The sequence below is a fragment of the Primulina eburnea genome, chromosome 15 (genome assembly GCF_022965805.1).
Source record: "Primulina eburnea isolate SZY01 chromosome 15, ASM2296580v1, whole genome shotgun sequence".
Lineage (NCBI taxonomy): Eukaryota > Viridiplantae > Streptophyta > Magnoliopsida > Lamiales > Gesneriaceae > Primulina > Primulina eburnea.
In genome coordinates this window covers 25,298,999-25,324,749 of record NC_133115.1, presented here as the reverse complement: position 1 = coordinate 25,324,749, position 25,751 = coordinate 25,298,999, and the positions used below count along the sequence as shown (strand labels likewise).

The 25,751-nt window shown below is 34.8% G+C and overlaps 3 protein-coding genes and 1 long non-coding RNA gene across 4 annotated transcripts; 3 read left to right on the top strand and 1 right to left on the bottom strand.

Annotated features, from left to right (window-relative positions):
* The first annotated feature begins 1,237 nt into the window (after nucleotides 1–1,237).
* On the top strand, nucleotides 1,238–7,956 carry LOC140814575 (short-chain dehydrogenase TIC 32, chloroplastic-like). Its single transcript, XM_073173596.1, has 8 exons — nucleotides 1,238–1,517; nucleotides 3,091–3,322; nucleotides 3,485–3,564; nucleotides 4,687–4,840; nucleotides 5,439–5,517; nucleotides 6,496–6,580; nucleotides 7,313–7,359; nucleotides 7,575–7,956. Exons 1-8 carry the CDS (start codon nucleotides 1,412–1,414, stop codon nucleotides 7,737–7,739), a joined length of 948 nt encoding a protein of 315 aa, XP_073029697.1. The 5' UTR covers nucleotides 1,238–1,411; the 3' UTR covers nucleotides 7,740–7,956.
* A 4,594-nt stretch (nucleotides 7,957–12,550) lies between these two features.
* Nucleotides 12,551–19,065, top strand: LOC140814342 (uncharacterized). Its single transcript, XR_012114095.1, has 2 exons — nucleotides 12,551–12,946; nucleotides 18,777–19,065. It is a non-coding gene; the product is annotated as an uncharacterized lncRNA (long non-coding RNA).
* Nucleotides 15,303–18,285, bottom strand: LOC140814341 (uncharacterized). The gene is made up of 5 exons (XM_073173292.1): nucleotides 17,659–18,285; nucleotides 17,342–17,567; nucleotides 16,849–17,236; nucleotides 16,172–16,565; nucleotides 15,303–16,097 (listed from the first exon to the last, which is right to left on the bottom strand). Exons 1-5 carry the CDS (start codon nucleotides 18,178–18,180, stop codon nucleotides 16,041–16,043), a joined length of 1,587 nt encoding a protein of 528 aa, XP_073029393.1. The 5' UTR covers nucleotides 18,181–18,285; the 3' UTR covers nucleotides 15,303–16,040.
* A 3,385-nt stretch (nucleotides 19,066–22,450) lies between the features above and the next one.
* On the top strand, nucleotides 22,451–23,935 carry LOC140815581 (uncharacterized). The gene has a single exon (XM_073174658.1). The coding sequence runs from the start codon at nucleotides 22,451–22,453 to the stop codon at nucleotides 23,933–23,935; it is 1,485 nt and encodes a 494-aa protein (XP_073030759.1).
* The last annotated feature ends 1,816 nt before the right edge of the window (nucleotides 23,936–25,751 follow it).

The following is a 25,751-nucleotide window of genomic DNA, read 5'->3' as shown; positions in this document are numbered from 1 at the left end:
ATTATCCTCATATATGATACTTTTAGAGCAAAAACTTGTGTGAGACGGTCTCACGGGTCATATTTGTGAGATTGATCTCTTATTTGAGTCATCCATGAGAAAGTATTACTTTTTATGCTAAGAGTATTACTTTATATTGTGAATATGGGTAGGGTTGACCCGTCTCACAGACTAAGATCCGTAAGACGGTCTCACATGAGACTCACTCTACTTTTAATGCATATTTTATTGGATGGAATGAGGTGTGAATGAAATGATATTATCAATCTCATTTCATTCTTGACTATAACAATATGAAATAATTATAGAATAATAATTATTTAAATATAATATGATTTAATTTTATAAATAATTGTATTTAATATTTTTTCATGTTAATCATAAAAATTAGATAGACATACTATTTCATCCTTGTTTTCGTTCTATTTCAAAATTCATTTCGTTCCAATTTTATTTCATTCAATCATATCAAGCATGAGCTTATGGTTTAAACTCAATAGTTAACTAATTCATTCAAATAAATAAAAAGAGAATATTCTTTTTTTAGCTCATGTTAAAGATATATTTTAAAACACAAAAAATTTTGTGATACGATTTCACGAGTCAATTTTGTGAGACAGATATCCTATTTGATTCACCCAAAAAATATTATTTTTAACATAAAAAATATTACTTATTATTATAAATAAATGAAATCGTCTAACAAGAGATCTATTAATTTTAAATATAACCTTATATATTAAATATTATATAATATAACTTTTAATATTTTAAAATCCTCAAATACTTTCATTTACCCTTTCCACTCTCTCAATTAATTACAACTTTTATATAAATAAAAATCATTTGATAGGTGCCAAAGTAATTAATTTCCTTCTATATATTAACTTTCTATATTAATTTGATTTTATTTTTCTTGGAGAATTTTGTCTCAATTTTAATTATTCAAACATTAATACCCAAAAGCTTAATCTACTTTTAAAAAATGAAAATACTATTATATTAATAATTTTGACGAATATCATATTTATAATATATGAATAAAAATATAACTCTGGAGATTTTATAAATTCGAAATATTTCAAAAAAAATTAAAAACAAATAAATTATATTCGACTATTTTGTTCTTCCAAAATAATTTATTTCTAGCCAACTTTCTTGTTCAAAATTCTTTAATTTATTTCACGGTTTTTTTTCTGCTTATTTCTCCTTTTAAATTATATTGTTCCTGTTTGTATATTTCTATTCTCTCTCATTTTTGTCACCTTCCGGCTTCCTCTCGTCTGTATTATACATGGGAATCAAACTCTCCTGCACAATTATATAAATTGCAAAATTTTCTGCTTTAGCAACCCTTTCGTCAGAGGTCCGCAGCAATCAGTGTTGAAAGCTTTAAACTTTTGATCGAAACATGTGGATTTTTGGAAGAAAAGGGGCATCGGGTTTTTCGGCGTGTTCGACAGCTGCCGAAGTGGCTCAAGGGATTGATGCATCAGGCCTTACGGCCATTGTTACCGGTTTGTTACTATTATTGGGGTTTAGGCGATTTTTTTTATTGTATCGTCGTGGTTCTTATGTTGTGATTCTTGATTAGTTAGTTGATTAAAAAGGGTACTCGTATTGAGGATTTTGCAATGATTTTGCTTTGCAATAATATTTTTGGTGTATATATTTTTACCATAAATATTTTGTTAGGTTGTTTATTGAGTAAACTATACGTGCTGTAGAGGTGTCAATCGGTTGGGTTGGGTCGGGTTTCGGGTCAACCCGCGAAATTTTTTTTACTTTTTTTTCAATCCGAACCCAACCCGAACCCGAAGCAACCCGAAAACCCCCAACCCGAACACGAACCCATATAACCCAATTCAACCCGTCTAACCCGCCTAACCCGAATTTTATTAATTTTTTTTATATTTTTTTTAAAAAATTAATGAAAAAAATTCAAAAAAATAAAATATAATAAAAGTATTTTAATTTAAACACATAATAACAAAATTTTCGATTTAAATTTGAAAGTTTAATCGTAGAAAATTAAAAGTATATTTATTAAATCAAATAAAAAATTGTTAAAAAAAAAAATATGCAAAATAAATATCAAATGATGAAAATTTAGCACATAAATATACAATAAATTTTGTTCAAACATACAATATATAAAAATATAGGTAATATTTTCAAAAAAAAAAGTCTGTGGGTCAACCCGCGACCCAACCCGACCCAACCTGAAACCCGTCTAACATGACACTAACCCGAATCCATTCAACCCGAACCCAACCCGAACCCGAAAAACCCCAACCCGAATCTGATTTTTTTCGTGTTGGGTCGTGTCGAGTTTACGGGTCGTGTCGCATTTTGACACCCCTAACGTCCTGATACTTGTTTGTTTGTAAATGTAAGTAGTGCTTTTAAGTTTCTTGGAATGTGTTTTGTGTGTGCTGGATGACTTTACCTGTTTAAGATTAAAGTTGCATCATTGGGGTAAATGTTGTATTGGTAGAGGTGTCTTATTCCAGTTTTCTCTCACTACAGATTAGTCCAGTGTGAAAGAATGAAGTTATTGCAGTACATGAATTCTCAGCTATTAAAAATCTGAACTAGGAATTGAGTATCTTGCTATTTTAAACTGTTTCTTATCCTTTTTTCTTTGCTGCCATCTTTAGTTACTCTAAAATACCAGTGATGTAATAGTACTCATATTATTGTACTTTTTTACTCAAATTAATAGTTTGGTGACCTGAATTTATTTTACCACATTGTTGTCTTTTTTAATATACCTGCCTAAATTTCATCCAGCAATTTACTCTAGTAGAATGCAAATTTTTTGTGATTTTACCATGGGTATTTTATTTGATGGTATAAAACATGGAAAAAGGGATATAAAAGTCGCATTATATTAGTAAAGGATTAAGTTTTAATGAGATGAATTCATATATTTGCATGTTTATGTTTTACTTAGCTGGACAATTTTGTTCTCAAGAGCTTACAATAGTGGAAATGCATCTCTTTCAGCAATCTGTATTGTGTCAAGCACTTAGATGTCCGGTGGTTAAAAAGCTTCTGTCATAGAATAATTTGTTTATGCATGTTCAGGAGCATCTAGTGGCATTGGAACAGAGACTACCACAATTCTTGCACAATGTGGCGTCCACGTGATTATGGCAGTACGCAACGTGGACAGTGGTAAAAAAGTTAAAGAAACCATAATAAAGGAAAGTCCTGATGCTAAGATTGATGTTATGGAACTTGATCTCAGCTCTATGGCATCAATCCGGAAATTTGCGTTGGAATACAACAACTTGTCGTTACCGTTAAACCTCCTCATGTAAGTTTCCTGATATTTAGTAACTTCCTGATTTACGACTCACTTCATTCTGTTGCACCAACAGCCTCTTGTTTCTTAGCCTTCAACTATGTTGATCCACTTTATTTCTCATAAGTAGAAATTTTTAACTTCTAAAATCTTACAATCTTTCTTATTTATAAGTAATAATGCAGGGGTAATGGCTCCACCATTCACACTTTCACAAGACAGCATAGAGTTGCAATTTGCAACGAACCATTTAGGTATGCCTTCCTGCATCTTATCTAAACTTTAAATCTTGAAGTTAATTTTGTAAGCCATTTCTATGACCGATTAGCCTATCACATTGCTTTTTGAATAAAGGGTTGTTGTATTGATTAATAAAGATTTAGCTCAACTTTGGAATTGATTTTGGCGGGGGATCTTTTGATCTTTTGATTTGTACGGATTTGTTGAAAATTTATGGTTGAGTTCCTAAATATCTTTATTATAACAAAACCAGGAATGATCTATTTTGGTATGTTCACCATATGGCATTACATAATTATCTTGTCTACTTCACATCATATTTTCTGTTCGACAAGAAGACCTTCCCCAGATCCTCCCCTCAAACATCTCTTCCCACAAATCTTCTTCCAAGAGTGTTTTTTATTTGGGACTCTTTAGATTGTTGACAAGTAAATTTATCGAGAAAAACTTATTTTGACTCTCTAGATGATGTTAGAATTAAAGTTGATTTTTTATAAATGATTATTCAAATTTATTAAAGTAATATAATCTTTTATAGGGATTTTCTTCCACTTTGAACCATCTAATGGATTAATAGTATAGGACAATTATATTTTTGAGTGCAACTTACGAATATTGATGTGCAACGTACTTAGCATTCATTATGCGAGCAGATAAGATGGTGCGACTCTTCAGGACCTCAGAAATCTTTCTTTTTTATAAAGTTACCCATCTCGAATTATGTCTGGGTTTTGTTTCTCCAGTCTGGTTCCTTGTCAAATCATTCAAAATTCTAATCGATGAAATATTCAGACTTCAGATATGAGCTTTCCTGTCATCTCATTTTTCAGTAGCCATCAGCTTTGTGATTTGTACTGAAACTTAGGAGGATCCTTGAAAAAGAGCTGACAAATAACAGCTCTTTCCTTGGAAAGGGGTAAACCTGCAGGAAACAATCTCTCCTAAACCATATCTATGTCGTTTGTGCTAGAAGCCTAGAACGTATATTCACGGACTTTTCAAGTTGTATTTATTTATTTATTACGTGTGTGTCTTCTGTCAATATCATTGTATATTTCGATCATGATCTACTTTCCCAGTTCAGTTGCCAAGGACATTTTCCAATTTTCAATAAACAAATTTACATTCTGGTGCAGGCCATTTTCTTTTGACAAATCTTTTGTTGGACAACATGAAAAAGACTGCTAGTGAGAGCCAGAAAGAAGGAAGGATTGTCATCGTCTCATCAGAGGGTCATCGTTTTGCATATCGTGAAGGAATTCGTTTTGATCAAATTAACGATAGCTCGAGGTAAGCTTCACTGATTATCCTTAGTTCAACTAATATTAGTCACTCAAAAATGCCATTTTCGAAGCAACTGGTAATCACAGACCGTGTCTTACATATGCTGTTCCAAAATTATAGGTTTAGACATTTATCTGAGTGAACTGTATAATCAAGAAATGCACAAAGCTATTTTCAACTCTGTGGTGCATGAAAACAACCTTGTCCACTAGAAAAGGCAGCCACTATGTTATGAAAATACCTTTTTTTCTATTAAATGTATCTATTTGCTATAGTGGGCCACTAGGGGGATATTAAGCATGGAAAATTGACATTTTTGGTCTAATTGAAAGAGGAACTTGCATGAACTTACTATATGTATGTATAGATTTAATTTTTTTTTCAGTTTTGGGTTTCTTCAGTCAAATGGTCTGAGCTAAGTGTGCAAACTTTTTGATCAATTATTACTCACTTCATCTGTTTATTTAACAAAAAAATTACATCAGAATAGGGGATAGTGAAATGCCTCCTGATTACTTTTTTGATCTTTAAATACTTTTCATCAAACAATTTTCAATGATGGGAAGTCGCTTAATACTTTTTGTCATGTGCCTTTGATCTGTAGTTACAACACCTTATTCGCATATGGACAGTCGAAGCTGGCTAACATATTGCATGCTAATGAACTCGCGAGTCGCTTGAAGGTAATGTATGCAGCCTGGTATTGTGGCATGAAAGATTTTTCCTTCATTGATCATTGGATTTTGGATTCAATAAGAACTGCAATAGTAATTTGGCTTCAATTTGTTTTGCAAGTGTACATTTAGATCTCTTTCGAATGAACACGGAGAATGAAAGTTACATTTGGTGTGACTATATTAATTTCTTTTATCACCTAATATGGTTCATTGAGTTGGATATCATACTGCCATTGATTTCTGATTTCTTCCACCTGCTGAATTTGTTTCTAAAGACAGTGCTTGAGTTGGATTTGAAATCAAACTAGGACTAATTTGAAAATTGTCGACACAATCAAGTCTATTGGATTTTTTTTGGAATTATGGATTAATGCTTGTATTTCTCTGCCTTCTATTTTCATCGGCTTGCAAGCCAAGGGACCAAAATATTTTTAAAATAGTTCATTTTTTGAAGAAGAAATTGGGTCGTAAATGGGTGATTTCTGTTGTTAACATGTCGTTACTCGTTTGAGAACCAAGCATGAAGCTCGGAGCCGTCTAGTCTGCTGCTCCAGTAAAACTTGGATGTACCTAAAAATTCGTGCTTGTTTTTCTGCCTAGGCCTAGAGCCATCTAGTTTCTCTGCTCCAGGAAACTGGGATGTAAATTAAACTGGTCATAAAATTCTTGCTTGCTCTTCTGCCTGAACAGTGAACATTCTAGATTCTGAAGTTTTAGTTCATCTAAATTGAACTGATGACTGCTGTTTGGTCTTGATTACACTTGTTTTACTGGTAGTAATAGGAACTCTTCACATTAGAATCATGTGAGACCAAAATTTGTGTTAAGGAGTGAGCAGGATGTTTATTATGAAATTGACGACTTGATCTTTTTGGATACTGGTAAAGTTTCTGCATTAGTGGAAATGTGATTCACGCGTTCCGGAAAGCTGTTTCACTGATGTGTACTCAGTAGCACTAAAAAGTGTAATATCTCCAATGGCAGGAAGAAGGGGTTGAAATAACCGCAAATTCTCTGCATCCTGGAGCAATTGCCACCAACCTTATGCGACATCATGGCTTTGTTGAAGGTGAAGCTCTGAAATAGTTTTATTATCGCATATAATGGTTGAGAAATACTTTTAAATGGTTCAATGATATAGACAAAATGGGGATTAAGCATGATTTGTGTCACGTGTCCAAAAACCCAATGATGGTGAGAAAATATGAAGTGAGTTGCACATTGTGATGTATCAGCATGTTAAAGTTAATCCTTTCGAAATTTTATAGCCGATTACCCTCCTGGAAAAAAACAAAGTGCGAAATTAAGTCATCTACTGTTGGGGAAAAATGGTATGAGTAACTATGTGCATTTGGATTCAATTTGCAACTTATTTAATAACTTATGGAAGTACTAGGTCAATTTACATTCACATGGTATAATTCCTCGTATTGACAAATCATGTTATAGGAATTCACCATGTACTCCACGTAAGTATCTACTATTTTGGTGCATCACAAAGGGTAAAGTAAGATTCACCAAATACTTAGATAGTGGCATTTGAAATGCATTATCCACCAGTCGAGCTAGTAGCACGTAAAAGAATCTAACCTTAATAGTTGGTTTTCCCAAAGAAGGGAGTGTGCAAATTGATGTATCGCGTCTTAAAAAAATGGAAAGGACTCACGAATTAGAAAGAATAAAGTGTAAAGTGATAGTTATCCCTTGATGATATGTGACAGGAATTTGTCCGCTCAAAGCAAGTTACTGCGTTTGCATGCATAAAATGCTCCTCCACTAATATATGTTAAATCTTTTACAGGCATTGTTAACTGGGTTGGCAAATACTTCATTAAAAACATTCCTCAGGTTTGTTCAGTTTTTGACCTCAGAAATCTTGATAAGAAGAGAGTAGTCGTGGTTTATTTTGAAAGCTCTACATATTTATAAAACAATTAGTCAGAAAATTTTGAAGCCTTTTGGTCCTCCCCCTGCTCGTGTTTAATGCATATGTAAAGAAAATAGACGTCGTGTTCTATTAGATTGCATTCTTGAACTGAAGTAATATAGTTGATTGACATTAGGGAGCGGCAACAACATGCTATGTAGCTCTCCATCCACAGGTTAAGGGAGTTAGTGGCAAGTATTTTGCGGACAGCAATATTGCTTATCCGAGTTCACTGGCCAGAGATGTAGATTTGGCTAAAAAACTGTGGGATTTCAGCCTGAATTTGACAGAGAACAAGTAGGTTGGTTAGCAGAAACGACGGCTTGATGCCTAGATTCCGTGGTTGAGATTTTACATCCTGGCTCTTAAAATAAAAGTTTTTCTTTCAAGTTTTCGTTTCTTCAATTAATAGTTTGAAGACTTCGTTGAACCTGTGTGAAGCGTTGTTTCGTGATCTTGTAACAGCTGGTGATTCCGACCATTTGGTTCTCAGTTCTCTAGCTTTTGTTGTTTGATTAGTTAGGCATTTCGGGTATCGTTCTTTAATATTCGTTTTGCATCACCTTTGCACGAAACAATCAAATATTTAGTATATGCAGTATAAACGTCCGGGTGGGTCGAGATTTTGTGCTTTTGTTAATCCATGAACATGATATATATATATATATCTTGATCGGAAAAGAATCAAAAGAAAAAAAAAAAAACCGGAATTGATCGATAGATTTTTTGAAATAAATGAAAAAGAAATGAAAGATGAAACATAAATAATAGATCAACTAGACTTTGCCACGGGTCAGATTTGATCCCATTCCGGTCGAGAAAATCTCGACTCTTAATCAAACCATAATTAGGACTCTTAAAATATGGTATTATCAATAATTTTTATCAAAAAATTCGAGTTCCAATCCTCGTAAGACGTTTCGTTCGTTCCTTATATAAAACTTGTGTTTTAGCAAGTTTAAAAGTAATATTAATAGTGGTAGTAGGTTGTGCTTCATGTGGAACAATTTATCCATCATATTTGATATTATATTCATTATAAAGATCATATAAATGAGTTCTAATATTAAACAAAATCAATTAGATAGATGGAATAGTTTCTGTAATAGGTTCTAAAGAATCATAATATAATGTATAATTTTTTGTAAACAGCCTAATTTAAATATATGATAAAAAATAGAAGCACATAAAAATATTTCAAGAATTTCTAAAAAATATTTTTCTTATTTCGCTTTCTTGACATAAATACATTGAACTAAAACATCATAACTAGATTTAATGTGTTCAATAAAAATATATGCAATGTAGCAACAATGTGATAAACTAAATTAGAAGTAGGATTATAAACATCAGATACTTTTAAAATTTCACAAACACTAGTGCATATGTTCGATTGATTTGAAAATAAATAAATATCACGAACTCGAACATGTTGATGAAAAAATATACATAATAAATTTTTATATTAAAAAGATGATAATAATAATTTATATGTTGAATTGTAATGAGTTAGAACGTCATGTACAAACCATTTAAACCCATATAATTTATTTTGAAAAATTTGTCCTATTGTTTCATAGCTTGTATTTATAGATAATGAATTGTGATCTTAATTGGTTGAATATGTGATCCTAAATTTTTTAATTCATTTTAAACACACAAATTTTAAATATGACACGTGTAGTTAATATGAAAAAATGTACCGTGTAGTGATGGTTACACGTTTGAGTAAGCTCACTAATACTAGAAATATTTGCATTGGTATTGTAAGGTCTAAAAATAAGATAACGTAATTTAACTGCATGCAAATCTAGGAAAAATAGAAAATGATTAATTAAATAGTTTTAATGACATGAATTGATTGTGATATGCATGATTACTTGTTTAAAAATATGGTTATTGTTAGAATGCATATAAACTGTATTTTTAAAGATTATTCGAGAAGCGATCGAGGAACGGATACCAAGGGCTGAAAAAAGAAAAATATTTTTATTAAATAATTATTTTTAATTATTTAAAATAAGGTTTATACTATATGATATTTTTGAAAATAAGGTGTTTTGAGGTGATTTTATACGACGAGTCGTATTTTTTAAACGGTATTCGATTTTCGACGAAAATATGAACTTTTTGAGAACTCGACTAATAGTTTCACAAACTTTTCTAAACAAAATATTTTAAATATCACTTAACGGGCTTAATGGGCCTAATATACTTGAATATTGATGAAACGTCTACTTATTCGTTTTCTTAAAAAGTACTAGATATTTTTTAATAACTCTCAACCTTCGGCCTATACATATACATATGCATAAAAATAGTTTTGCACCATTTTAAAATAACCATCCAACTAATATTTGAAAACCCAAAGGGAAATAGTCAAAACAATAAATCGTAAATCGTTTACCAAACCTAAAAAACAATAAATGTTGAAAAGTGTAGCCCACACTAAACCTCTCAAAATCTCTGAAAAAAACATAAGTGAAATGTCGTAAAAATCTGTGGGGACCCGGACGCTAATTCATTCCTTAATCGTCTTTAAGAATAAATAATCAAGTATAATAAACAGGGTCTAAAATTTTTTTTTTCCTAAATTACACAGCGGAAACATAATGTAATTAAATTCAAATTACATATTAAATATCTCATACAACTATTGTATGATCTACAAAAATCCGACTAAGTTCAACTACAAGTCCGTGCTGAATCCTACGTTGCTTCAAAGCCCGGATCTCCACGCTATCTAGTCCAGCCTCGTTCTCGTCCTGACCCCGCTTCTATCCCACCTGTTGCCAGGCACACATACAAACAAGACAACAGCCGGATAACTCCGGTGAGATATAAATATCCCAGTATAAATCATGTATACATGATATCATATAAACAATATAAAAGCATATATTAAAAATCATATCATATATCAAAATCATGATATCAACCCATAACAAGAATAAATCATATTCTATACATGTACCCTAATCCGGAACATAATTCAATATCCAGAATAAATTCTATTCTAAGCATGTACCAATATCAGGAACAAAAAGGAACATGAACCATATTCAGGAACATAATCAACATCAATAAATATGAATCAATATAATTGTCACTCAAACTCGTGACTCCACGTTTTAGACTAGACTCAATCCTAGCCTAGGGATCCCGGTTTCCGGATGTGGTATTCCTATATCGACCAACATTAATAGAAAAGACTCTAGTTCTATCCACGCCGATATAACCAAACATCCAGTGTCCTGACCTAACCGTCATGGACTGTGGTCCTATCACCAATATCATGTCCTGTGACAAAGTGCAATGGGCCAGTGACGAGTCCTCACTATCCTGCCCTTTTGTCACAAGATGTAATGTCTACGACTAAGCATATCCGCTTATGACTCAAGACATACATTGTCTATAAATCCATAGACCAAAAATATGAATCGTATTCAATTGCAAATAACAATGCAATAAAATAAAGTATGTGATTTAGGGAAACTCGAGTCAAACCTTCCTCGAGTTGTGCAATCCCAACTCAACATTAATTTATACCTTTATCTTCTCGCTCAGAAGAAGAAGAAGAAGTCCCGACTCTATCTCGGTCCATTCCCAATCTGGTAATAACAATACCGAACATATATAATATCAATATTCAACTCAATTCAATACCTGTTCTGATTAATATTCAAATCGAAATATACGCTGATCGATATCCAATCAAGATACACTCTAATCCATATCGACCATATCACGATATAATCGAAATCACTACAGAATCTGATCAATATCAATTAACTGATGTTTCAACGGTATAACAATACAGTCTCGATAACCCCGTCAATCCGAACATCACACATATAATACCAGAACTCATAATCAATATCGATACCAGTCATAATCTCAATAACACTACATATCTGATATGAATTCTCAGTCAAATCGATTCCAAAAATCATAACAATTACATAATCAGTCCGTTTCTCACTCTGACTTCGATTCTATGATGTCTAACATGACAAGAACATCATATATGAATTCTATTCAATTCTGACAACATCATAATTTCAAAGCATATCAAAACGTAGCAAAACTTACGTCCAGTTGTAGCCTACGTTGATAGGAACTCGGTACTGTACTCAGATTCAAAATCTGACGGACGGATTTCTCACAAAAGGCGTAAGGATTTTCTGGAGAATTTCTCGTGCTTCCTTTCTCGTTTCTCTTCTTTCTTACAATTCATAATTCACATTTGTATGTATATATGTATATATATATACATCTCACGCCTGTATACAAACGTGGCTTCTTTACGTTTTGCATGACTCGCGCTCGGGCGGTAAGAAACTACCGCTCGAGCGCGGCAGTTTCTGCCCAAGATTTTCAACTTGCACCCTTGGCGCTCGGGCGGTAATATTCTACCGCTCGGGCGCCACATCTTCTGCCCGAGACACATTTCTGTTGAACATTGGCGCTCGGGCGGTCAAAAACCACCGCTCGGGCGCCACACTCTCTGCCCAACTTCCTCGAATTTCACATGTAGTCTTATTTTCATGTTCCGATTAATCCTTTCATAATCATATCAAATTATATATCAATAATTATAGATTACTAGGATTAAATTTCCGGGCATTACAAAATCTTTAACTTAAAATCATCAACTTAAATGCGGAAAATAGAAGCGCTGGTCCTCGGGTTATGTGCACCGACAGTCCAGCAAGTCACCCCCATCAAGACCTCCAATATCATAGTTATTAATATCACCTGCATCATACAAACCTAGTGAGTCTAAAGACTCAACACGTCATATCCTTGATAACAAGTAATACGTAATACAGTTACGCTGCGTTTGGTAGGAGTGATGAGATAAATAAATGATTAGTTATCAGAGTGATTACGAAATGAGAGATACAGATTAATAGTATGGGGGGATAAATAACATGGTGTTCGGTATGATTTTTTAATGAATGATTATTTCTGTGCACTTTAGTGTAATGACGTAAATGCCCCCATTGGTGTTCAAATCTGTATTGTTTAAATAATTGTATATATAATTATATCTTAAAATGTAAAGATATAGTAAAGGAAAAAAAAATTATTACAATTTAAATTGGAGTGTAGTCAATTGGCCAAAAATTTGGGTACAAATTCGAATCACGAGCTTCTCCTCGTACACCCAAAGCCTAACCCTAAAATCCTATGTGAAATGGGGAAATCTTCTTCCGATTTATGATTTCTTCATCGCAACTTCGCGATTTTGTGTGGACGGAGGACGACTGAAAAGGTGATTTTCTTGTAGAGTAACTGCTGATCTCTTTTGTGCATACCTCTATTTAACTTTTCTTCCACCATTTGAAGGTCTCATACAATTTCAGGTATTTGTTGGTGGGGTAACAGAGTCGTCTCTCTGCATCGGCCATTCGAAGGTTGTGAACGTGTCCTCCAGATTTGATACCGACGCCCGTGAAGATCACTGCGTAATTGTAAAACATATCTAACCGAAGAAATGGTGATGTGTTCTAATTCTAATTTGTTGGACACTTTTTATTACATAGATTATAGATTTGCAGATTCGCCTTTCAGACCTATTTTTTTTCATATTTGCAGTCTTGTTTGTCTATTATGTTTTCTATGTTAATCTGGCAATATTAGCAGTGCAACGGGTTGTTTGGGTACAGTAAATGGTTTGTACAAATTTTCTCGTTTTTTATGGTTTTAAATTTTGCTTCATTATTGAAAGGATTTCGTTCTTGTATACATTATAAACTGTACCCGGGTTTGTACATTATAAACTGTACCCGGGTTTGTGCTGAACCGTTTTTTAATGCAGCCTAAAACCTATGTTGTTTTTGTTGGACAAAAACCTGGTGTATATGACAAGTGGTCTGAAGCTAACGCCGAAGTTTGTAGATTTCCTGGGGCTTGTTTCAAAGGGTACGAGAGTAGGAAAGATGCCGAGGAAGCATTTCATAGTTATTTGAGAAGAACGTGTGGTGAAACTTCATGCTCGCAGCCTAATATGTCCACTTATAACACGAATGATCATGTTAAAAATGAACGTACGGGCTGTAAGAAACTAGGTGATTTACTGAAGGCTTTTTCAGATTTAACTCGTGACAATCACAATTTAGCGAAGAGAATGGAGAAGAACTCCCAAGAGATAGCTAAGTTGTTGGAGCAGATGGAACTGAGTCAGGAGTAAAATATGACTTCGCAGAACGAGGTTGACTTTTATCTTAGTTTTTCCACTTAAGAATGTGTAATCAACTGTATTTTTCTCTTCAACATGTGACTGACCTAATTTCTTACTTTATTTGACATTTTTTTTGCAGCTTAGTGGTGAAAGTTCATGTATTCAATCCCCTGTAAGGCAATATGTATAGCAGATGTACACTTCCACCGAGAACTACGATTACGGTTGGTTTGTAACCAAGTTTATTAAATGTAAATTTTTTATCAACTTATTTATGACTAAAATCTACCACCCTGGGAACCTTCATTAAATTGTGATTTGCATATCTTCTTTGGACTTGACCTATCTTTCAGTAAAGTTGAGGGAACAGGTTGACAGTGTAGTAATTACTTGAAGCAGGTGGGTACATTTATGGTACAGTAAATGTGTCTATTTAAATACATGTTTTGAAACTGATGCTCGCATGTACATATCATACAAACTCGTTTGTTGTCCCAGAACGAGCAAAAAATATTTCTGTTACATGTAACATGGGTTCTGAAGATACTATCACAAGCTCATACATTGTACCGGTGATCGATCTGTGTTCCGACGCTGAAACCGAAAAGAATGAGAAAGATGAGAAGTGTCGAGCAACCTTGCTCGAAATTAAAATGCTTGAACATGCCTATGTTTTGGCCAACAAGAGGAAAAAAATGAAGTTCTGTCACCAGAAGAAGGAGGTACGTGTGGACTGTAAAGAAGACTATGACAACGAAAAAGTACAAGTTCAACGTGGTAAGAATGGTGAAGATTTCAAGAGAAACTCGGCAGGCCCTGGCAAATCGACCATCCCTGTAATTGACCTCACCACTGAGTGAAGTCGGTTGCAGGTTTAAGAGTAGAAAATGTTTCGTTCTTGCCCCACTATTTTGTATCCATTTCATAGTACTAACCCTTTTGACGCCATGTTAGTAGATTAGGCATTTGGTGGTACTGTCTCCAACGGTGGGGAAGATCAGCCTTTGTAAAAAAAGTGTGTAAATTAACATCGCCAAGTAATGGTAAATGATTGTTAATAGCCTTAAAAATTTATGTAATTTATTTGTTCGGTTGTTGTTCAATTTTTTCTGTTCAACGTGATAATGGCGCATACATTGTTGTTCACATTTCTCTCCATTAACGTCTTTGCTTGTATTTTTGCACTCAGTCACATAAATTGTATATGAAACTAACCAACAATGTTACAAGACAATAAGATGCTGAGGTATTGTTCATCGAAGGGATGCAGAAGCAGTGGGTGCAAGTCTTGCAACTGAGATTAGCTTCTCTCAACTGGAAGCCCTGAAATCCATACAATATAAACGAGTCTTGTTCACATCGAATTTCACATTTCATCTGCAACATAAAATCCATACACAAACCAAATTTGATATCGAGGAACATAAAAGCCATTAAATCCATAGACAACCCAAAATTTAACATTTCCTATGCAACATAAATTCCATATATATCGAATGCTGCCCCAATCTGTAGCAGCACTTGTCATTGAAAACATTAAGGACTATTGTACCAATTCAATGCCTCATAGTTCTTGGTTGTGACATAATCGAACAAGACTCTCCATGTTCCACAAGGTTGTATTAATTTTGAGGTTAACAACTCTATCACAAATTCAGTACGTACCAACATGATGAACAAAAGTGCCAACAACTCCATAATATTGGTGAGAACGTACGACTACAGATTCAATTTTTTACAAAAGCAAAATGATCTCACCCATGCTACATACTACATTTGAGCAAAACACACACCCAAAACAAGTACTCCTTCGATGACCTTGATAAAGACTGAAAGCATGTAGGTTTTACATGTACGATTCACAATGATTCATCTTCGCAAAACACACATAATCTTGAACCATTAATGTCCGCCCAGAAGCCTATTCACCAAACAAATCTTGCCGCGATCACCTAAGCGTTTAAACAAAGCCAAGTCATTGTGGTTGTTAAACAACAACTTAGCAGCAAGAACTTGCTCCTCCTCTGAAAGATGAGTCATCCCGTCCAACGCACTCAACACCTCATCTTGTGCATCTGAGAGCTTGTCCTCTGCATCAAGCTTCTTGATCAAATCTGTCATCGTACTTCTCGTGATGTCAGCAAGGTTTTTTATGGCTTCAACTATGGTCTGCTCCCCGTCAACAGCTTTCTTCCTTTTCTTAGTTTTCGAAGCTACACATTCCTTAGGTTTTGATGATGGCGTATTTGTATCAGATTTTGAGTCTTCATCATCATCAATTGTGTTAAATGCAGGTGTGTCGGCAAGCCACGCTGCATTAGGTAGTTCAGTATCTATGTTGAGGACCTCATGTAGTGCATTCCCGAAATTGGTGGCGCGCTCACCAGTAGCACGATCATTGCCAAAGATCTCACATCAGTCGTGGTAATGTGTCCACTGCTTGTGTCTCAATGAACGTATCGTAGGGTCAGTCTGCGCAATATAGAAGAATCAAACAAGATAACTCAACTATGTAACCAATAGTAGCTAAACACTAAAAACAATACCTTCACGATTGCCTCCCATGTCTCGTCCGTTACATCGATTGTGTTATCAGAATCATTCCAACCCACACCACTGTTGCTTAGTAAGGTCACTAAAGCACTATAAGTTTTCTTCCACACGTGGATCTTGGAGTTGATATGTGGATTTCCACGTAAACTATTCCCGGGGATAGATTCATGCATTGCATTATCCAACAGATTTAAATATCCAGCCTTAAATCCATTCTCACTTTTCCATCCCTTTGTTATCACATCTTTAAGTGCTTGGATTAGAACTTCTTCTTCTCGAGCATTCCAACTACGTCGTGTCTTCTCTTTTTTGTTGCTCCTGCCGACAACGCTCGCGGACGATGCTCCACTATCCATCATAACTTGATTTGGTAGGTTCTCTGCGACTCTACAAAAACAACAAAATTCAACTATGTCATACATCGTCACGAAGTTAATACATACGAGAGAATGAAGAAAACTATAGTAGCGAAACTATATTGAAAAATGTCAGAAAAACACACATGGCACGCACAAAATTGATTAACGCCACCAACTTGTAAAATTTAACATAACCGAATAATTCCAAAGAAAATGAAAGTACAGTATCGATTAATTCAAATGAAATACAAGCGAGTTAATTGGTCATGTTCCACATCGACATTGCAAACTCTTCTCTCCAAGCATCCCACCCAGTTGAAGATTCCAAACTGTTAATGTAATCATACTGTGACTCGTTAACCGGGCTCCCAACATTCTCTTCCACATTGTCCATCGGATCTTCATCCATTTGAGCTCGTATGAAATTGTGCAACAGAATGCAAGCCAAAATTATATGGTTCTGAACTTTTAGTGGGTAAAACGAAGGACTTCGAAGGATGGCCCATCTTTTTTTCAACAAACCAAATGCTCTTTCAATTACGTTCCGAGCTTGAGAGTGTCTCCAATTGAACAACTCCTTGTAATCTTGTGGCCCGCAAGAACGATTGCCCCAAGCATCACGATGATACCTGACACGTCGATACGGAGTCAAGAAACCCTCAACATTTGCATATCCGTTATCACATAGATAATAACAACCTGCGTATTGGTAACATCAATAACTACGAGGTTAACAAATCATATGTTGGAACTGTAGATGCAAGACAAACAAAGAAAGCAGATTTTCAGAAATACATAAGAAACCTCGTGGAACTCTGAATGAATCATCCCTACTTAGTGCATCTCGTAAAACTCGAGCATCTCCCGCGGAACCCTCCCAGCCCGTAAGAGCGTAGATGAAATTCAGATTGCGGTCACAGACACCCAACACATTCACCGCAATAGTACCTTTTCGGTTTCTGTATCTTGCTTTATCTCGGCAAGGAACATGTACACCAATGTGGGTTCCATCCAATGCGCCTAGGCAACCCTGTTGGCAATGTGTAAATTACCTTTATGTCAACGAACCACATACGAAAGGAACAAAAGTTCGACAAATAAAGATCCAAATTATGTATTACCTTAAAAAACCTCCATGTTTCATTGGTACAATCTTCAGCGACAGGAGACGGCTTGACAAGGAGTAATGGATGTAACTTTAGCAACGATTTAAGAACATCATGAAAATGAGCACTAACTGTCTGTCCGCTTCGTATGTAATCATGGCCAGCAACACGATTCTTTTTATGATGCGCCAATATAGACAAGAACATGGCCACTTTCTCTTCGACTCGTACGTATCTTGAGTCACCTAACCCGCCTACGTTTGTTAACAAATAACAGAGTCGTTCAAACGCGCTACGATTCATCCTTAAGTTAGTCACACATTGAATATCTCCGACTTCAATTATCCTATGCAAATTGTTCAATTGAGAAATGACCCTTTCTATCATGCTGTAAGAAGCAGCTTGTCTTCGACGGACACGACGGGTAATTGAGACCACTCGTGTATGCTCTCGTATTAGGAGACATAACATCAAATAAGATCGACAAAACATATGGTACACCAGCAGGAGGATTACAAGTTTACATCGGTGCTCCATGTGGTCAGTAAACTCAACAGAAAACTGGAAATTTATGTGTCAATACCAAACAAATGAAAGGAAAATGATATAATAACAAATGTGATTTAATGGACCCTATCTATTAAAGGAGATGGATGCTAAGTGGAATACACAACGGAAAAATGTATTTCAATTTTCAATGGTCCAAAATTTCCATAAATTTTTGCTTAACAATTGTAATTTTAAAATTTTATTTGTACTTGAACATAGTAGTGTTTCGAACTAGCATATACGTTGACATGAGTACAGAGTACAAAGAAAATTACTTTCGTTCACTTGGCGGAAAAGAAATGCAGTACACGTAGCTTCCAAACTGATGCTCAAGATTCACTGGAAACCCAACCTCACTCCCGTAGCGTAGCACAAAGTTATCTTACGGTCGTAGATACAAACAGATTAAACGAAAAATCAGCAGCGTTAATTATTACTTGACGATTTAAAAGCGGAAAAATTACAACGAACAAAAAAAAACCATACAATAGTAAAATTGACAAACGGAAACCTACAAAACGTGTACAGGAAAAGGAAAAGTAGTTCACCCTTCAGCACTTTCGAAGCCTGCATAGAAACGGGAGGCCGCCATTCACGAGAGATGAAAGAGTTTGGTGTTTTTGGTTGGTGAGATGAAGGGTAGATTAGGTAGTGAACGAGTAAATAAGTCTTCCTGTTCATTACTGGATTGTCAATACCACCTAACAAAAAGGACTATTGTCTCTTCTTTTGATGCGAGAACAGTGCCGCTATCACGGGCTTCCTGTTATCACGTGTGCACTAAAAAACGAGTCAAACAACAGACAATGTAGTATTTTTTTTGTTAATCCTCCGGTAATCACTCGTACCAAACGCAGCGTTAGCATATAACAAGGAAAATTTCTTATACTTAAAATATCATTTTCATAATAGGGCATAAACCTTAAACTTAAAACATTTTCATAAACATATCAACATAAACATATTCGTATCATATCCATATTCGTATCCATATTCACATTCATATTCATGTTCATGTTTGTTGAATTCAGATCGTGATTGTGACTCGTATTCTTGATCGTATTGGGCGATGGATCCATCTAAAGAAAACCACAGTACTGGGCGGTGGGGGACACCAGCAACACTCTCACCGGTCAACTGGGCCCTGGCCAACATATTAACATCTTTGTATGCGTATCCGTGGAAACATGATCGTCGGGCTCCCACTGGAACCATAACCCTCACGATATTTCCAACATGTAGTAGTCACAATCCCTTCACACCCTTCAACATGTCGTATTTCCATCACTTAATAAAACATGCATAATAATATCGTTTTATTTTGAAACCAAGAATGCAACATGTTTTTTAAATGCCCATATTTAAATCATAAAAATCATAAACTTTTAAAAATCATAATTTAACATATAAAAATTCTTAAACATCCATAATCATTGTAAATAATCATATTAGCATATAAAATAGCATTTAGGGTACTGCCATGACGTTTACTAATTTCTAAGTGTAAAAAGATCGTTTTACCCCTAGACGTAAAATTTCACGTTTTTGATATTTTCTTAATTCCATTGACTCTAACACGTCCCAAGTAATTATTTAAGCTTACATGAATTTTCTCATATTCTTATTTAGCTTAAATCGATGACTTTTAATTTAATCTTTAACTAAGACATATTACTGCGTTTTAATCACGAATTAAACCAAACCTTAATATAAAATTTCTAAATTAAAAACTTATAATTTTAATAATTATTTAAGCTTAAATATATTTTTTTATAATTTATAAAGCTTAAACTAAGTGTTTCAATTAATTAGCGTTTCGTGCGGCGATTAAATCCCGGATAAATCCAAACCTCGTTATTTTGATCCCAAACTTTAAACATAATATTTTTAGCATTTATTATACCCTTCCAAGTCATGAGCCACACCTGTGGACCCATGAATTCATTTTTAGCCTTTTAGATTTCGAAATAGACACCTTATCGAACATACCGAGCCATCTCCTAATTTACTCGAGCCATGCCCGAGCCAAAACCAAGCCAAACAAATTAGGCACCCTCCTGACCAAGCCCAGCCCAAAGAACATGACCCTAAACCGCTCAAAAACTTGCTGGAACTCGTGCTGGAACTCGACCCATGTTTCTGGGGGTGTGTGTGTGTGTGTGGGTTTCCTTGTATGTCTAGGACTCCTAACCCAACTAGGACTCTCCCAGCCGAGCCACCACCGAGCCCACCTGTCCCTAACCACCCATGGACAACGCCCAAACCATATCCAGACCAGCCCACTCCCTAGAACCCAGCAGCGAAGCCCCTGAACCAGAAGCACAAACATGCGCGTCCCTTGCTGTCATCCTCACGGTTTGCACTCTTGGTTCGAGCCAGCATCGACTCAGCCGCCCCAACACCTAGCCTGACCACTGCCCATGACCCTTGGACCCTGATGAACCACCTAGCTCGCCCCCAGACCGAGCCACTAGCCCCTCTTCTCTCCCGAACAGATTCTGCGCGTGAATATGGGAGGAGTCCCACTTTGGGTGGGCTCCTTCCCCAGGCCTAGAACCAGGGGCGGAGCCACCCCAAAGGCTGGGGTGGGCTCCAGCCCAGGGTAGAAATTTTTTTAAAAAAATAGGACTATTATATATTTAATTGTGGACTAGGTTAATTTTTGGGATCCAGCCCAGGGTATAAAAAAAAATAGGACTATTATATATTTAATTATGAACTAGGTTAAATTTTTGTAAAGCCCATTAGTTAGAAAAATATTTACTATTCCTTCAAACTCCAGCCTAAGCTCCGTTGATATTTTGATTGTGGCTTTCAATTTCTTCCAATCAAGTTGCCCAGGTACTTGTACTTTTATTCAATTGAGATTTTGTTAATTTTTCCAACGATGCTTTGAAGTTGGTGGTGGCTAGTCATCTTTGATGGGATAGATCTCTCTACAAATAAAATTGAATCATCATCTCGTAAGCACTCCTGTGCAGTTATGTGTGTGTCTTTTTTTTTCCACATTTACATGCCAATTCCTTTGTCATTGTGTGACTGGCTTGTCAATAATCCTGTTATAACTTTTTGTAAGTCCTTTTGTATTGTAAACAGGAGTAAATCTTTTATGCTCAGTTTATAAATTTTTGTAAGTCTTGTTTTGATATTAAAATCGAAAACATGTCCAAATTTTTAAAACAACGGGAACAAAATCTGTAAATTCAAAATAAATCTTTTATGCTCTGTTTATATTCATGATCAGAAGTAATCTATGCCAAATCACTTGTTTTTATTTAAATCTTACGAACTTAGTTAACTTGAATAATATATAAGATTAATATTAAAATTGATGTCCATATCTATTTTATGCTAAAAAAAATTACAATTATCGTATTTCTTTTCCAATTGATGTTGGAAAGCTGTTAAGCTTATTCAATATGGATATTGGAATCTATCCCCTTCACAATAATAACTTTTTTCTGTACCTAATAGGTTGGTTTTTCTAATGGAAGCTCAAGGCGGCAAGAAGAAAAATCTGTTTTCATTTTATAAACCAAAAGAAAATACATCAATTAGAGAGGAGCATTCTCCAACTAAAGCTGGGATCTCAAACCATGATGACCAACATCCCTCAAAGTGTCAAAGAGTTGAAAGTGATGTTAGTACTTATGTTCAACTAGATCCGGTCATGCGTACTCCAATATGGCAATGTCCTGTCAATGAAAGAGATGCAATCAGACGAGCTTATATCTTAAGAGGGCATATCAACCTGTTATGGAATATCCGTGAACCAAATTAGGAGAACAGTATCGGCGATTTCAAAAATGCATGTGGGAGGTCGTACTTCACCACATAACAATGCCGTTCAATCTATGGGTGTTTAGATAAATGTAAGTGGTCACATCGATAAAGTGATGAATACACAAACATCAGAAGAAGTGAATAAGAACCGATTGAGGCTCAAGGCCACAATTGAAAGCATTCGTTGTCTTTGTTTGCAAAGATGTGCATTGAGAGGACATGATGAATCTTCATCTTCTAACAATCAAGGTAATCTTATAAAGATGATAAAGCTTATGGGAAAAATGGATGTTAATATCAATAATGTTGTTTTAGAAAATGCACCAAGAAATGCAAAATATACATCACCAGACATTCAAAAAGATATTTTGCATATTCTTGCCAAGAGAGTGAGAAAAAAATACGAGAGGAGGTTGGGAGTGAAAAATTTTGTCTTCTGGTTGATGAGGCTAAAGACATATCAAACAAAGAGCAAATGGCTATTGTGTTGAGATTTGTTGATCGTGAAGGTTTCTTATTAGAGCGTTTCTTTGATATTGTGCACGTTGTTGATACCACTGCGGTAACACTAAAAAAAGAAATTTGTAATGTGCTTGGTCGACATGAGTTGTATATCAAAGATATTTGGGGTCAAGGATATGATGGTGCTAGCAATATGTGTGGCTCATGGAATGGATTTCAAGCTTTTTTCCTTAAAGATTCTCCACAAGCATATTATATTCATTGTTTTGCACATAGACTTCAGTTGGCGTTGGTAGCCGCTGCTGAAAAAGAGAGTTCTATTTGGCTATTTTTTTCAAAATTAACTTCTATTTGTAATCTCATTAAGGTATCTCCAAAACGTCACACTGAGTTGCAATCTGCTCAAGCTATTGAAATTGCAGATATGATAGCAAATGGTATGCGCGAGACATGTACTGGACTTAATCAGATTGGAACTTTGCAACGAGCTGGCAAGACGCATTGGAGTTCTCATTTTGAGTCGATTTGCAGTATGATAGATATGTACAACTCTGTGATTATTGTGCTTGAGTACATGGTGGAAGAAGCATCTTCAAATTCTATATGGGGGGATGCTACAGGTTCTTTTATTGCATTGAGATCATTTGACTTCGCATTTATATTATACTTGATGCACAAGATTATGGGGATAACTGATTTGCTTTGTCGAGCTTTGCAAGAGAAGTCTTTAGACATTTTAAATGCAATGAATTTTGTCTCAACCACAAAAGCTTTACTTCATACTTTGAGAACAGAAGGTTATGATATTCTTCTAGTGATCGTGCAATCAGTTTGTGAAAATAATGGCATTGAGATACCAGATATGAATGCTTGTTATAGATCTGCTACAAGACGTTCGTGCCATCAAAGAAATTCTATTACATTTGAGCACCATTATCGTTTTGATGTATTTCATGCTGCAATAAATTTTCAAGTTGAAGAACTCAATAACAGATTCAATGATGGATCTGTAGAACTTCTTAGACTTAGCTCTGCTTTGGAACCTCGAGACAAATTTAAGTTGTTTAATGTTGATGATATTTACAAGCTTGCAGAGAAATTCTATCCCAGTGATTTTAATGGACAAGAACTACATTATTTAAGAAGTCAGTTGGAGCATTATAAGTTTGATATAATTTATCACGAAAGATTTCAGAATATCTCTACCATTTCTGAATTATGTCGAGGATTAGTAGAAAATGAAAAGACACAACATTATCATTTAATTGACAGATTGATTCGTCTTGTTTTAACTCTTCCTGTTTCTACTGCAACAACAGAACGATCATTATCAACTATGAAACTTATTAAAACTTGTCTTCGAAATAAGATGGAAGAAGAGTTCTTGGCAAATTCTATGATTATCTACATTGAAAGAGAGTTTACTGCAAAGATCGACACTGATTCAATAATTGATGAATTCTATTATATGAAAAACCGCAGAGCACAACTTCAGTAGTTTATATTTTGTTCGAGTCATTATGTAATATTTGCAGTTACCATTAAATATTTGATAAGTGTTTTTTTTAATTATAAATTAGCAGTTTACCATATTTTAATTTTTAATATGTAATTTATATTATTTTATTTATTTTTATCATTCATAGCCCAGGATGAAAATTTTTTTTGGCTACGCCCCTGCCTAGAACTCGAACCCTAGCCACCCTAAGACCCATACCAGCCCTAGACCAAGACCACCCCTGACCCAGGAAGAGCCCTGGCCGAGCCCCCAAATCCCATCCACAATAACTGAACCAAAGCATTAAGAACAAGCCAAGCAATCCTACGTTTCTTTCTCCTGTTGCTGCCCACAGTTCCAGCTTGTTTCTATTCATGTTGCAGCGTTTTGTGTGTGATCCTAAGCCCTTAAACTTGTTTAAAACAATCCCATATTACTTCCATATCATGGCAGCCCCTTATATACATGAATTTTCATGATTTAAGGATCAAATTACATGTTTTAAAAACCACTTGAGATGCTTGTGCGAAAATAATTAGGTGCAACTTGTTTTCATGCAATTTCATGAGCAAATATATAATATGGTGTGATGATGAGTAAAAGAAAGAATATGGCGTACCTTTGCGTATTTAAGGCACGATTTTACATTGACGGTTGAAGAACGACGACACGAAGACGATGGCTTGAAAACCTTAGCAAATTTTGAAACTCCTCCTTGCTTGATACTTTGTGTGTGCCGTTATAAATTTTGGGGAGAAAGTTTGGAGTGTTTTGGATTAGTTGGGGAAGGGGGCCGAGTGATTCCTAGGTTAAGGGGTGTTTTAACATTTTATATAGTAATTAAATCCTTGATTAAACTTAGGCCCATTAAGCACACAATTTAGGCCCATTAATGCTTAATTAGGATTTAATTAAAATATTAAAATAGTTTTGGTAAAACAAGTTTGTGAATTTAATAGCCGATTGCCCATAAGTTCGTATTTTTGTTGAAAAACCAACACGATAAAAATTACGTCACGGCGTATAAAATCACCTCAAAAACCCTATTATTTTCAAAAATAAGAAAAAGTATCACCCTTAAATTAAATAACTAAAAACAATTATTTAATAAAAACATTTTCTATTTTTCAGCCCTCGGTCTCCGTTCCTCGATCGCAACTTGAATAACCTTTAAAAATACATTTTAATGCAACCATGCATAAAAAATAATTTAAACCTACACATATGCACAACATAATTAATTTATGCAATTAAAGCAAGTAACTAAAATACACAAAGAATTTAATAATTGCAGCATGTGATTCGCGTGGACTTTCGAATATTCGAGACGTTACAATTGGGCCTAGGCTTACACCATGTATTTTAATTAAAATAAAAGCCCCAAACCAAAACACACGCACACATCACACAACACACAAGGACGAATCCTAGCAGCAGCAAACACACGCACACACAAATTTTTTGAAGAGAAAAGCCACAATTATTGATGTAGAATTCAGCCTAGGTTTCTACGTCGCCGTTCTTCGCATCGCCAACTCGTTTTTTTGCGTATTTACATGCCATAAACCTCCGCATTTAAATTAAGTTTATGATTTAAGTTTATGTTAATTTTTTTTGACTTTTATGATGCTTTTGAGATGTGTTTGAAAGGATGTCAGAGTTAGTTTTATTTTTAAATATTGTTAATTTTAGGTTTGTTAAACGATTGATGATTTTATTGTTTTGAATTATTTCCTTTGAATTTTCAAATAATAGTTGGTTGATTTATTTTAAATGGTACAAAGGTATTTTAAAATGTATTTATATATATGTATGG

Coding starts and splice junctions, on each gene's coding strand:
- LOC140815581 (XM_073174658.1), top strand. CDS start 22,451: ATGGCTATTGTGTTGAGATTTGTTGATCGTGAAGGTTTCTTATTAGAG.
- LOC140814341 (XM_073173292.1), bottom strand. CDS start 18,180: ATGGAGCACCGATGTAAACTTGTAATCCTCCTGCTGGTGTACCATATG. Junction 17,568..17,658: donor AAACATGGAGGTTTTTTAAG/GTAATACATAAT, acceptor CATTGCCAACAG/GGTTGCCTAGGCGCATTGGA. Junction 17,237..17,341: donor TTCATTCAGAGTTCCACGAG/GTTTCTTATGTA, acceptor ACCAATACGCAG/GTTGTTATTATCTATGTGAT.
- LOC140814575 (XM_073173596.1), top strand. CDS start 1,412: ATGTGGATTTTTGGAAGAAAAGGGGCATCGGGTTTTTCGGCGTGTTCG. Junction 3,565..4,686: donor ATTTGCAACGAACCATTTAG/GTATGCCTTCCT, acceptor ATTCTGGTGCAG/GCCATTTTCTTTTGACAAAT. Junction 4,841..5,438: donor CAAATTAACGATAGCTCGAG/GTAAGCTTCACT, acceptor TTTGATCTGTAG/TTACAACACCTTATTCGCAT.